The sequence below is a fragment of the Chenopodium album genome, chromosome 9 (genome assembly GCF_948465745.1).
Source record: "Chenopodium album chromosome 9, dcCheAlbu1.1, whole genome shotgun sequence".
NCBI lineage: Eukaryota > Viridiplantae > Streptophyta > Magnoliopsida > Caryophyllales > Amaranthaceae > Chenopodium > Chenopodium album.
In genome coordinates, this window is record NC_137842.1 from 67,189,557 (window position 1) to 67,202,314 (window position 12,758).

At 43.8% G+C, this 12,758-nt stretch overlaps 1 protein-coding gene across 1 annotated transcript; it reads left to right on the forward strand.

Moving 5' to 3' along the window:
- Positions 1-533: 533 nt before the first annotated feature.
- LOC145558016 (uncharacterized) lies at positions 534-6,343 on the forward strand. Its single transcript, XM_081619173.1, has 6 exons — positions 534-771; positions 943-3,065; positions 3,555-3,998; positions 4,152-4,361; positions 4,419-5,045; positions 6,257-6,343. The coding sequence occupies exons 1-6, from the start codon at positions 534-536 to the stop codon at positions 6,341-6,343; spliced, it is 3,729 nt and encodes a 1,242-aa protein (XP_081475299.1).
- The last annotated feature ends 6,415 nt before the right edge of the window (positions 6,344-12,758 follow it).

A 12,758-nucleotide genomic window follows, 5' to 3' on the forward strand; every position in this document is an offset into this window, starting at 1 on the left:
ACTATAAATAAGTAGGTAAGACCTCATTAATGGGGGGATTGAAAAAAGGACTCTCTCTCTCTAATCTCTCTCTCTACTTTCTTTCTCTTACTTGTCTTCTCTTCTCAAATACTTTCTGACTTTATCATCGGAGTGGTTATCCCCGGATCACCCCGGGGTTAGCTAACCTCTTTTCATTGTGTAGGTTCTCAGCTTGCCGATAGGGGTATCAGAATCTCAGTTCCGAGTTCCTGGAGGAGTTGGGATCAGACAGAAACAATTTGGCGCTAGAAGGAGGGGATTGTTGATCACTTCTATCGCCTAAGAACCTCACACAAAATATATACACAACAACAATAATCATGGCCGGAAACAATTTAAACAATGGGATACCAGAACAACCCCAGGTGGAGATAGTGGATGAAACCCATACCCTAGAGGGTAATCAGTTCCATATGCCGATAACCCCCCCTGCAGGAGGAAGGGAGGCAGAGGATCCTATGGCGGCATTTACTCCAGATGAATTGGAAACAGCCGCAAGGGTGATGAGTGCAATGAGCAAGAAGAGAAAGGAGGCTGAGGCAGCACGGGCTGAAAGAGAAGCTGCCCAGGCCGATAGAGGAACATCGCACCATCATCAGGAGGAGCAACACAATCGACTAGAGAACTCGTCAAGGAGACCCCGACATGAGTCGCCAGTGAGGACGCATACAACATCACGGCAAGATGAGCAATCCTCGAGCCGTGTTGCGAGTACCAGAACTCGGCAGCAAAGAAGCTCACAAGTGGCAGGTCAAGCAGTACGCACGGTAGTGCAGCTAAGGGCATCCCCATTTGCCCAGCACATCTTAGAACAACCAATGGAGAAAGTGAAAATGCCGACTTGTAGATATGATGGAAGAGGGGATCCGGCAAGATTTATAACGTCTTATGAGGGACATATGATGCTGTACACAAATTCAGATGCAGTTTGGTGTAAGGTCTTCCCGACAACTTTGATTGGGGCGGCAGCCGATTGGTTTAACAACCTTGAAGTTGGATCAGTAGATAGCTTTGAAAGACTGACTGAGATGTTTGTAGGGCAATATGTCAGTAACAGCGTGAGGCAGAAAACTTCTGGAGAGTTGATGGCTGTGGAGCAGAAATCAGATGAATCTTTGAGGGATTACATCAGGAGATTTAATAATGAGGCAAACACTATTCCGAAGTTACAACAGGAGATAGCTGTGATGGCTTTGATGAATGGATTAGTTGATTCAGATTTCAAAAGGTATCTTACAAGGAAGAGTCTGCCGACATTGGCGGCAGCGTTCAGCAAAGCTCACGATTACATAAAGAGTGAGGAGCTGTTGAAGACGAGTAGCAGGCATATGGCGGTAGGAAAGGGGCAAATTCAAAATGAGGGGGCCTCGTCTGGAGGGAGCAGGCCGAGAGCTCCTGCCCCGGGAAGGGGAGGAGGAGGCCGGCAAGATACCAGACCGACAAGGCTGCCAATGAGATACAGCACCTATACCCCCCTGAATACACCAAGGGCTGCAATCTACTCAGTGAATCAGAACAGAGAAGATTGGTCAAGGCCGATTCCCATGAAAGCAAGGTCGAGGGACATGAAGAAGTATTGTATGTTCCATAGGGATGTGGGGCATTATACAGAAGAGTGTACCCAATTGAAGGACAACATCGAGGAGTTGATCAGGAGAGGGCACCTAACGCAATACCGGTCGAATACCGGTAGAAATCAACAACCGGCACAGGCCTTTGAGAGGCAACAAATAGAAGCAAGGCCTGAAAGAGCTCAAGGAAGAATAGTCCGGCAAGGGGACGCAGGAATACCACCGTTATCTACTGGAAGGGTAGATGTGATAACGGGAGGACCGATTCACGGAGGGACGATTAGTGGGGCAAAGAAGCATTTAGCGGAGCACCGGCATCTGGTCTGTGCTTTGGATGTAGATAATCGCCCTCGGCCGGCATCAATACCACAAGTTGTGTTTACGGAAGAAGATGCACGAGGTGTAGTGTTCCCACATGACGATCCGTTAGTCTTGATAGTCAAGATAAATGGTGCCGACATCAAAAGGGTGCTGGTAGATGGGGGCAGTTCAGCAAATGTTCTGTTTGTTCAAGCTTTTAATGAGATGAATATCGGGAGGCAATACCTAAAACCGGTGTCGTATCCAGTAATCGGGTTTAATGGATCAACTGTGAGGCCGGAGGGGAGTATTGTGTTGCCTGTAAGGATGGGTGATGGACCACAAGCAAGAGATGTGATGGCAGAGTTTCTGGTGGTGGATGTCAAGTCGGCGTATAACGCAATCATCGGCAGACCGATAATTCATGACATGCAGGCTGTTGTATCAACCTACCACCTGGCAATAGCCTATGTGTCAAACTTGGGAGCTGTGGAGAAGGTGTATGGAGGTCAGGTTATGTCAAAAGCCTGTTATGTCACAGCTTTAAAGAACCCCGTTGGTAGTGCCACAGTTCCATGCAACCCAACAAGGGAAAGTGAGCCGACAGGGCAAGATTTGACAATGAAAAACTTTGACGCAAGACCTGAAGAAACACCAAGGCCGTTGCCGGGCGGAGAAACCGTCCAAGTTGAATTGCAGCCAGGCGACCCCAGTAGAACAGTGAAAGTTGGGGCGGATATGGATGTGGAGACCAGATGCAACCTGATAAGTTTATTGCGCGAGAACGCCGACGTCTTTGCGTTCTCAGCCAGTGAAATGCCAGGCATACATCCTGAGGTAATGGAACATAAGCTGAATGTTGATAGAAAGTTTAGGCCGATAAGGCAAAAGAAGCGTAATTTCTCGACTGAGAAGATAGAAGCAATCCAGGCCGAGGTGAATAAGCTCTTAGCGGCAGGGTTTATAGAACCCTGTACATATCCCGAATGGTTGGCAAATGTAGTAATGGTGAGGAAGCCGACAGGGAAATGGCGAATGTGCGTGGATTTTACAGATTTGAATAAGGCCTGCCCCAAGGATTGCTACCCATTACCTCGGATAGATAGGCTGGTAGATTCGACCTCTGGTCATGCCATGCTTAGTTTTCTGGATGCATTCTCGGGATATCACCAGGTCAGCATGCATAAGGCCGACAGAAATAAAACGGCCTTTATAACGGATGTAGGTGTGTACTGTTACAAGGCAATGCCCTTTGGGCTGAAAAATGCAGGGGCAACCTATCAGAAGTTGGTGGATAAGATTTTTGAGAAACAGAAAGGGCGGAATGTTGAGGTGTATGTGGATGATACGATAGTAAAGAGTAAGAACAAGGAAGACCATATAGCCGATTTGAGGGAGACATTCGAAACCTTGAGAAAATATCAAATGAAGTTGAATCCAGAGAAGTGTGTCTTTGGGGTGAGATCAGGGAAATTTTTAGGTTTTATGGTTAGTGAACGGGGGATAGATGCAAATCCCGATAAGGTGAATGCGGTGCTTCAAATGAAACAACCAAGAACCATTCGTGATATACAGAGGTTAACGGGCAGGATGGCAGGGCTAACAAGATTTATCAGCAAATCAGCTGATAAAGCACTCCCGTTTTTTATGGTGCTGAGAAAGAATAAGGCATTCGAGTGGGGAAAAGAACAAAGTGATGCCTTAGAAGTAGTGAGGAATCATCTTAAATCTCTTCCCACAATAGCGGCCGTTTTGTTGGTAGAAAGGAAGAGGCAACCACAACCGATTTACTTTGTCAGCCATGTCTTGAATGCAGCAGAACGCAGATACCCAGTAATAGAGAAAATGGCTTTAGCTGTACTAGTAGCAGCCAGGAAGCTAAGACCTTACTTTGATGCACATCCGATAGAAGTACTCACCAATCATCCCCTAGAGAAATCACTGCGAAAAATGGATACGTCTGGTAGACTACTGACATGGGCAGTAGAGTTGTCGGAGTATGAAATAAGTTACAAGCCCAGGACGTCAATTAAGGGTCAAGCGTTATCAGATTTTATTGTTGAAGCCACATACACGGATGAAGAAGAGGAATTGGGAACATGGCAGGTATCAGTTGATGGATCAGCCGCAGCAACGGGGGCAGGGGCCGGAATTGTGATAACGGCTCCGGATGGAAAAATATTTGAATACGCCATGAAATTTAAATTCAAGGCAACAAACAATGAGGCCGAGTATGAAGCTGCGGTAGCTGGAATGCAGTTGTCGATAGCGGCAGAGGCAAAACGGTTAGTTTTGACAACTGACTCCCAGCTGGTATCAAACCAGTTTAAGGGGGAGTACGAAACTCGAGAGCCAGCAATGGTAAAGTATTTAGAGAAGATGAAGCAATTGGCAGCTCAGTTACAATACTTTGAGATCAAACTGGTTCCGAGATCAAAAAATGCTCAAGCAGATGGACTGGCAAGATTGGCAAGTTCAAGCTTCAATGACTTGGAAAGAACGGTTATGGTTGAGATTTTAAAGCAGAGAAGCATAGATGAGATGCCGGCAGATGTCAATTGTGTTGAAGTGGAAGATCAGTGGTATGATAAAATACTGGCATACATCGTTCATGGTGTAGGACCAACCGATAAAGGGGAGCTGAGAAGGTTACGGAAGGATAGTGTGTGGTTCGTTATGTACCAAGGCCAGTTATACAAAAGGGGATTTTCATTGCCGTTGCAAAGGTGCATAACGGGTTTTGAATCCGCAAAATTAATAGAAGAATTGCACGAGGGAAGTTGTGGTAATCACCTCGGAGCAAGAGCTTTGTCCAGAGAGGCAATGAGAAGGGGGTACTACTGGCCGACAATGATTGCAGATGCGACGGCCTATGTTAGAAAATGCGAAAAGTGTCAAAAGTTTGCTCCAATTATCAACTTGCCCCCAAATGATCTGACTCCGATGTTGAATCCAGTCCCCTTTGCCCAATGGGGAATGGATATAGTAGGCCCGTTCCCATCAGCAACAGGTGGAAGAAAATATCTGATAGTGGGAATTGATTACTTCACCAAGTGGATAGAAGCAGAACCAGTAGCGAAGATAACGGCATCGGAAGTGAAAAAATTTATATGGAAAAGCATTTTCACGAGGTTCGGACTGCCGATGGCGATGGTTTTTGATCATGGAACTCAATTTGACTGTAAGCCAGTCAAAGATCTCTTAATGATGTATAAGGTAAAATTTGCTTATGCAGCAGTATGCCACCCACAGTCTAACGGCCAAGCAGAAGCAGCAAATAAGCAGATAATAACGGCAATTAAGAAAAAGATCGAAGACGCAAAAGGTTTATGGGCAGATTTGATACCAGAAATATTATGGGCCAACAGGACGACAATGAGAGAAGCCACAGGCGAGTCCCCTTACACTCTAGTTTTCGGAACAGAGGCGGTCATACCAGCAGAAGTCGGGTTGCCGACATTCCGAATTCAGCATTATTGTGCAGATCAAAATGATTTACTCCTGCGGCAACAGTTAGATTTCTTGCCAGAGCTAAGAGAGAAAGCAGCAGTTAAGTCAGCTGCCTTTAAAGAAAGAATGTCACGGGCCTACAACAGAAAAGTATCATATAGGCCGTTAAGCAAAGGTGACCTAGTCTTACGAAGAACCGCAGCAACCGGTAAGGGAAATGAAGACGGGAAGCTGACTGCAAACTGGGAAGGGCCTTATCGGATAAGAGATGTCGTCATCCAAGGGTCATTTTATCTGGAAACCCCGGATGGGATACCTCTAAAAAATGTATGGAACTCCGCTGTATTGAAAAAATACTATATGTAATGAACAAGTCCTTATTTTTTGAGGAAAAAGATATCAGTAATGAATGAAGAAATATCCAGACAATACGCATTGAAATAGGCATCCTCCATTTAACAGAACATCGTTAAGTGGGATGGACAGCTAAAAACCGCTTCCATGAAGATAACAGTTATACAACCTGATCAGTTGTATATGTTAACTCATGAGGTTGCAGGTTCAAAATATAAATACCGGCCAAATCAATTCGAGTATACGCCGACATGAGTCGTAGCTCAGAAAATGATCGCCGAGAGGGTACCTAACTGGCTAAAACAACACAGCAGTAGGTGACCAGTGTTATAATCTGAACCGGCAATAACCGTTCGCTTTCATGTTCGCAGCTCAGTGTGCATAGCTCTAGCGTGAACTATGTACACTGGGGGGCACGAGGAATGATATGGCGTTCAAATGCGTTGTGGTATCCATAGTATGCTGATAAGTTTTTAAAATATGCTGGTAATAAAAATCCATAGTATGCTGATAAGTTTTTAAATATGCTAGTAATTTTTATATGCAATTTCTCGAGCCAGGTTTTAGATCCGGTATCTCCGGAAGCTGGCGTCTTTAAAAAGGTTTCTAACTGGAAGTTTTCTGATTTCAGACAAAGCATTAGGTAAGTAACTATTGTTTGCAACTTTTTATGCGGTGAAAACTAGCAAGGCAAGGCAACATGATTATTATAACCTTGTTTAAAAACAGGCAAACTAGAAAATGATAACTAAAGAGTAACACAGTTATGATAAAAGTATAGAATTTTGGAGGCAAACGGCAGACGGTAAAAATAAAAATAAGTTTACACAACAGATAAAATTAACAGCCGACAGGCATCACCACAAAAGAGGGGTATATGCCGATAAAACAGCACTGTCAAAACATGTTCATACATACAAAAACAATAAAAGAGTTACGGCTGGTAAGGCCCAATGATACAAGACCCACAAGAAGATGTCGGTGATGACTGCCCGCCCCTTTAAGATTGAGCATTCTCAGGCACTGGGGAATCCAAAATGCTGGGATTGCTGGGGCCGTCATCAACAGTTGGCGCCAGGTTATACAAGTCCTCATCAGAAAATTGCTGCGCCTCAAAGCCAGAAGGGATCTTGTAGGCTTCCTCGCCGAAAGCCTTTTCAACTTTTGCCCAATCATCTTTCTTCCAACCGGCGGCGTGAGCAATACATCTCTGAGCAGCGGTCCAACCTCCATCAAAACGATCTTGGAGCTTGGAACAGAACTCATCAGAGGCTAGATAACGGCCAACCGCTCTCCGACGAATACCAGGTTTGTCTGCTTCCATTTTTTGAACCTTTTCTTCAAGGCTCTTAATTTTAATCCTGGCCCCCCGGAGATCTTTTTCAACTGAGGGAAGCCGCTCAACAACCTTGTTTTTCTCAGTGATTTCAGTTTTCAAACTTTGCACCTCTAGCTCGAGGTTGGCAACCCTCTCAGCTTTGATCTTCAGCTCCGACATCTCTCTGTCGTCTTTTTCTTTTATTTTCCTTAAGTCATCCAAAGCCTTTTCAGCATTTTTGATGACATCTTGCATAACACTTTCGCTGGCGGAAGCTTGATGATGCTTCTCCTGATAATAACGATACATCTCAACCAGCTCTGTGCCAGACATAACGGCCTACAGAAATGTATATGCGTAAAAATAAGAAAGCCGAGAACGCTACATAAAGATATATATATATAAAGAAATAAAGTAATAACATATATACGTACCTTCATCATGTTGTGCATATGAACAGCAGCAAGAGGGCCGATTGGACCAGCAGGTCTGTCCATTGGCAGTGTCAAATTGCTCAACAACCGATAACCGAGACTCCCACCTTGCATTGGGTCATCGGTTATCATGGATTCGTTCCGGCCGACATCCATGGCAGGCTGCCAACGGTCGCCGGAATGGCCGGGAGGGACAGCAAACCCCTTCAGAACTTCGTCTGGAAACCTTCCAGAAACACGTTCAATCCATTGATTGGACCGATAAGTCAAGGCTGGGATGCTAGAATCCGACCCAACCGTTGTAGGAGCAACTACGGTGGTTGCCTGAGGTAGACGGGGAGATTCAGCAGAAGTGAGATCTTCGACCTCGATACCCTGAATAACCTTCTTCACAACGGCCTCAGGACTTTTAGCTTTGTTAGCAGTCGGGGTCTTTTCAGACACTGATTGGTCTTTCTTCTTCTCGGGCGCCGATTGCTCCCTTTTCTTTTCGGCTCGCCCTTCCGGTTGCCTGGGGCTGGAGATCACAATGCCGCCTCGCCGGTTGGCTAGAGGTGTTAATTTTCTTTTCTTAGTATTTTCATCGGCCATGATCTCAGCTCTTCTCTTGGCACTAATGGCTGGAGCACGCCCGCAAACGGAAGCAAGAGTATCGTAGGGGTCGGAAGCTTTGGGGCAGCGCCTGATAACCCTTGTCCCGTCAGCAGATAGGCCGAGTTGTCTGTTGTCCAACTTATCAATACCTAGTGAAAAGGAGTGTAAATTCAATCAGTTAAATGCGAATATATATATATAAAAAAAATATAATAAAAGGGAAAAGAAGGTAGCACCAAACAAGTAGGCTACGCCGTTTTCATTATGAAAAAAGAATGAATAATTAGTAAATAAGAATAATAAGCTATACCATGCTGGTCAGTCCAACAAAGACCGACACGAGAAAGCGGCGCGTTGCCCAGAATGTAACTCACATTCGGCACCCACACCGCAGGAATAAGATGAACCTTGCCGTCACCTTCATCATGTTCAGAGATGTCAAAATAATTGACAACCCTCTCTTCATGTTTCCCGAGATCTCTCTCGGGGACAGAATCAAAGTGGGGGTGAGGCTTGAAAAAAGTTCTCCTTAAAGGAAAATCCTCTGGGACTGACATGAAGAAAAACTTATCCTTCCAACCTTTGCAGCTAGATAATTTAGGATGGACGGTATATTTATGAGGTAGGGTATATAAAGACCACCACCCATCTGATTGACCATCTCTCTTTAGGGTAATAAGCCGCCTGAATACATTAAGGGTTAGAGGGAAGTTCCGATATAGCATAACCCAAACTGTAGCGATAACGGCACGAATGGTTTGAGGGGTTAACTGGACCAGGCAAACGTTCCAAGCCTTCAAGATTTTAGCAACAAAGGGATGTAGAGGAAAGCGAAGGCCGAAATCCAAGTGCTTCATATAAACAGCAACGGAACCAGCTGGACAATCCAACACTGAAGCTCCAGATGGAGGGAGAGACAACTCATACCCATCAGGTAAGTTGTAGAACTTTTTCGCACGACGACAATAGTCCTTTGTAATTGCCGTTTTCCTAAAAGCTTCACTTATCTTTTCCTTTGCTACTTTTCCGTCGCTGGCAAGGACCATAGGTTGTCGGAACTCGGCCCTATCAGTCTCAGAACTATACCCCTCATCCAGATTCTCTTCCTGGATAACCTCAGCCATTAAATCAACAATGTTATCCCTACTCTCATTATTTACACTGTCTTCCTGAGCGTCGTCATCTCTTAAAACTGAGTTGACGGCAGAATCATGAACAGGAGATGACGGACCTTCTTCAGGTGTCAAAGGGATATCATCCTCAAGTTCTTCTTCAGAAGAACTTACAACCTGACCTTGTCCAGGTCTTTTGCTAGATTCCGCTGCCTTGATGGCCTCAGCTGCTTTGGCTGCTTTGGCGGCCTCAGCGGCTTCACGGGCGGCGGCTCGAGGTTGATAACTTGTACTCTTTACCCTTGGCATAGTGTTTATACCTATATTGCCAACGTTAGTGCCGTATTGATTAAAATATCGTCTCCCAGTAAAGCTGCGTAAGTGATAACGGATATTAACAGGTACAACATCAGGAATTTCGGTATCGGCAGGGATATCAGGGTTAGTAGGGTGAAGGGCACTTTCACGGTGGGCAATGATCCTATGTGTCCTAAAAGCGCGTTTTTCTTCTTCAGAAGATAACGTCTCAAAAGGATAGTCAATATTATCAGAAAGGGAAGACGAATTACCCTGAATACTACCGGTTTCTTTGCCTAAAGATTGCCTAATTAAACGACGCCTAGCAGTACTAAGGTTAGGAAAATTCTCTTCAGCACTATCTTCAGACATTTAATTGAATATAAGAAAATAAAAAAAAGGCATGAAAAATCAGGGGTTAGGGTACAAAAATACCTTCGATGAAAATCGCGGATTTGACGCCTCTAACTGATAAGAAAGAGAAGATACGCCTGAGGAGACGGAATGCACAAACCGAACGTGAAGAAGATAACAAAGGAGAAAACTTTGGTCGGTAACTTAAACTTTTTCGACAGAAAAAAAAAACTAGGAAAGAATGCGAAGTAATGAGGAAATGGCGGAATTTTGATCTAAAGAGAAGAAACTGAAAGGCCAATTGAAGTGAAAGGCGGTTCAGAGATCTGACGGCTGTTAATTGACAAGCTTTTTCAAAAAGTAGCGGCAGGATTTGTGACACGTGTAAAAACTTTCCCGCCCAAGCAAAAAAAAAAAAAAAAAAAAAAAAAAGGGAGAAGAAAAACGGTTACACTACCATAACGTCCACTTTGCACTGAGTTGACCTTGTATGTTATCAGCATACAAGGTCACTTGGGGAGGAAGACGGAGTTTTTCGCTCCCAGGTTCTTTATAATAAGTTGACCTTGTATGTTATCAGCATACAAGGTCACTTGGGGAGGAAAACGGAGTTTTTCGCTCCCAGGTTCTTTATAATAAGTTGACCTTGTATGTTATCAGCATACAAGGTCACTTGGGGAGGAAAACGGAGTTTTTCGCTCCCAGGTTCTTTATAATAAGTTGACCTTGTATGTTATCAGCATACAAGGTCACTTGGGGAGGAAAACGGAGTTTTTCGCTCCCAGGTTCTTTATAATAAGTTGACCTTGTATGTTATCAGCATACAAGGTCACTTGGGGAGGAAGACGGAGTTTTTCGCTCCCAGGTTCTTTATAATAAGTTGACCTTGTATGTTCTCAGCATACAAAGGTCACTTGGGGAGGAAAACGGAGTTTTTCGCTCCCAGGTTCTTTATAATAAGTTGACCTTGTATGTTATCAGCATACAAGGTCACTTGGGGAGGAAAACGGAGTTTTTCGCTCCCAGGTTCTTTATAATAAGTTGACCTTGTATGTTATCAGCATACAAGGTCACTTGGGGAGGAAGACGGAGTTTTTCGCTTCCAGGTTCTTTATAATAAGTTGACCTTGTATGTTATCAGCATACAAGGGTCACTTGGGGAGGAAGACGGAGTTTATAAGGTTACCCTCTGCCGAATTAATAGCAAAAAGTACTGAAAGTAGCAAATTAAAATGACACTTCTCGGCAAAAGAACATAGAGCTTCAAAATATATGAATGTGTAGAAACTAATTTGCCTAGATACAGGCCAAGCGATTACAATGAATTTTGACAAACGACAACATTATTAGTGAAACTTTGTTAATACACAGTACTTAACATAGTGCAACAAACGTTGTTACAACAAAATTTCCAATTTAGAGAAGAGTCTGAAGAATGAGATGTGGAGCCCAAAATTTGTTCTGTCAGGTTCAACATGTCTCCCATGATTAACTGAGCACGATGATGAATGATCATACGTCCTCACTTGGGGGGCTAATTGTATGGGATGATATCCGGGCATGACCGACATCTTGCGAAAGCACGTGACCAGATCACGAGAAGACGCCGATATGTTACAGAAAGAGGACATGTCGGCCTGCCGCAATTTAACACGTGGCACCAAAAACTCGACACTTGGCGCGAAAGGTTGTGCATGGGTGAAAGCCACCTGTCAAGGTAGATTACTATAAATAAGTAGGTAAGACCTCATTAATGGGGGGATTGAAAAAAGGACTCTCTCTCTCTAATCTCTCTCTCTACTTTCTTTCTCTTACTTGTCTTCTCTTCTCAAATACTTTCTGACTTTATCATCGGAGTGGTTATCCCCGGATCACCCCGGGGTTAGCTAACCTCTTTTCATTGTGTAGGTTCTCAGCTTGCCGATAGGGGTATCAGAATCTCAGTTCCGAGTTCCTGGAGGAGTTGGGATCAGACAGAAACAAAAGGAAATCACATTGACACGTAAATTGAATCGTAATGAATTCCGGATGAGATCAATTACTTTAGAACATGTATCACGTTTTCATGTTTTGTGTTTATCGGGTTGTTTCTTTAGCATTAATCATGTTTCTCTAACTAAACTGTTCTAATTTATTGGTGATGTAAATCATGCATAACGACATAACATAGGCCACTTGGGCTGTTTTAGACCTTTAGGCTATTAATTGTGTCCTGTGTGTCAGGGTCGTTCATTCCAAGTCTCACATGCAAAGAATAAAGAGGAGATGACTTCTGATAAGTAAGTGCACACCCCAATTAGTATGAGAGCTTTTAGAATGATGCCAAAAAACATATTCGTGCAGGATAGGCCTAAAGCAAACAATATCAGACTAATGTAGAGTGGAGTCTACGTGCTGCTCGACAATGTGGGTGACCCGGGTCCAACACCGTGTACAAATTCAAAACTAGTTCTCGACTCTTGAGAGTTTACCAATTCTATATTATCAAGTGGAAATTTTTAAAAACGTAATGACCAAGATAAGGTTGTTGATAGCTATACCGAGATATGCTGCATACTTCACAATGCTCCGTGTTATCCATGATGCATTTCGATGGTGTGAGGATAAAGTTCCTAATGAAGTAACGAGAGATGGTCTTTTGACTATTTAGCTCTGTAAATTCAACTTGAAAGTTGACATGGTTTACGGTTTACTCTTCCAGCTTGGTTGATTAAAAGAGCTGTGTTGAGCTGAAACGCATTTCCGAGGTTGAACTCATCATTCTTATGACTTACGAGTATCTAGCTTATCACAATTTTTCCTGTAACTAACCGTTTGTCTAAAGCAGACGCCCAAGAATTTTTTTTGCGAGCAAGGAGGATAGTTGTAAAGATGGGAGCATAAAGATCGAATTAATATGAGAAGGCATAACAAGGGAAAGGCTTTGAAGTAGAAGAGGGCGTTACTTGCAAAG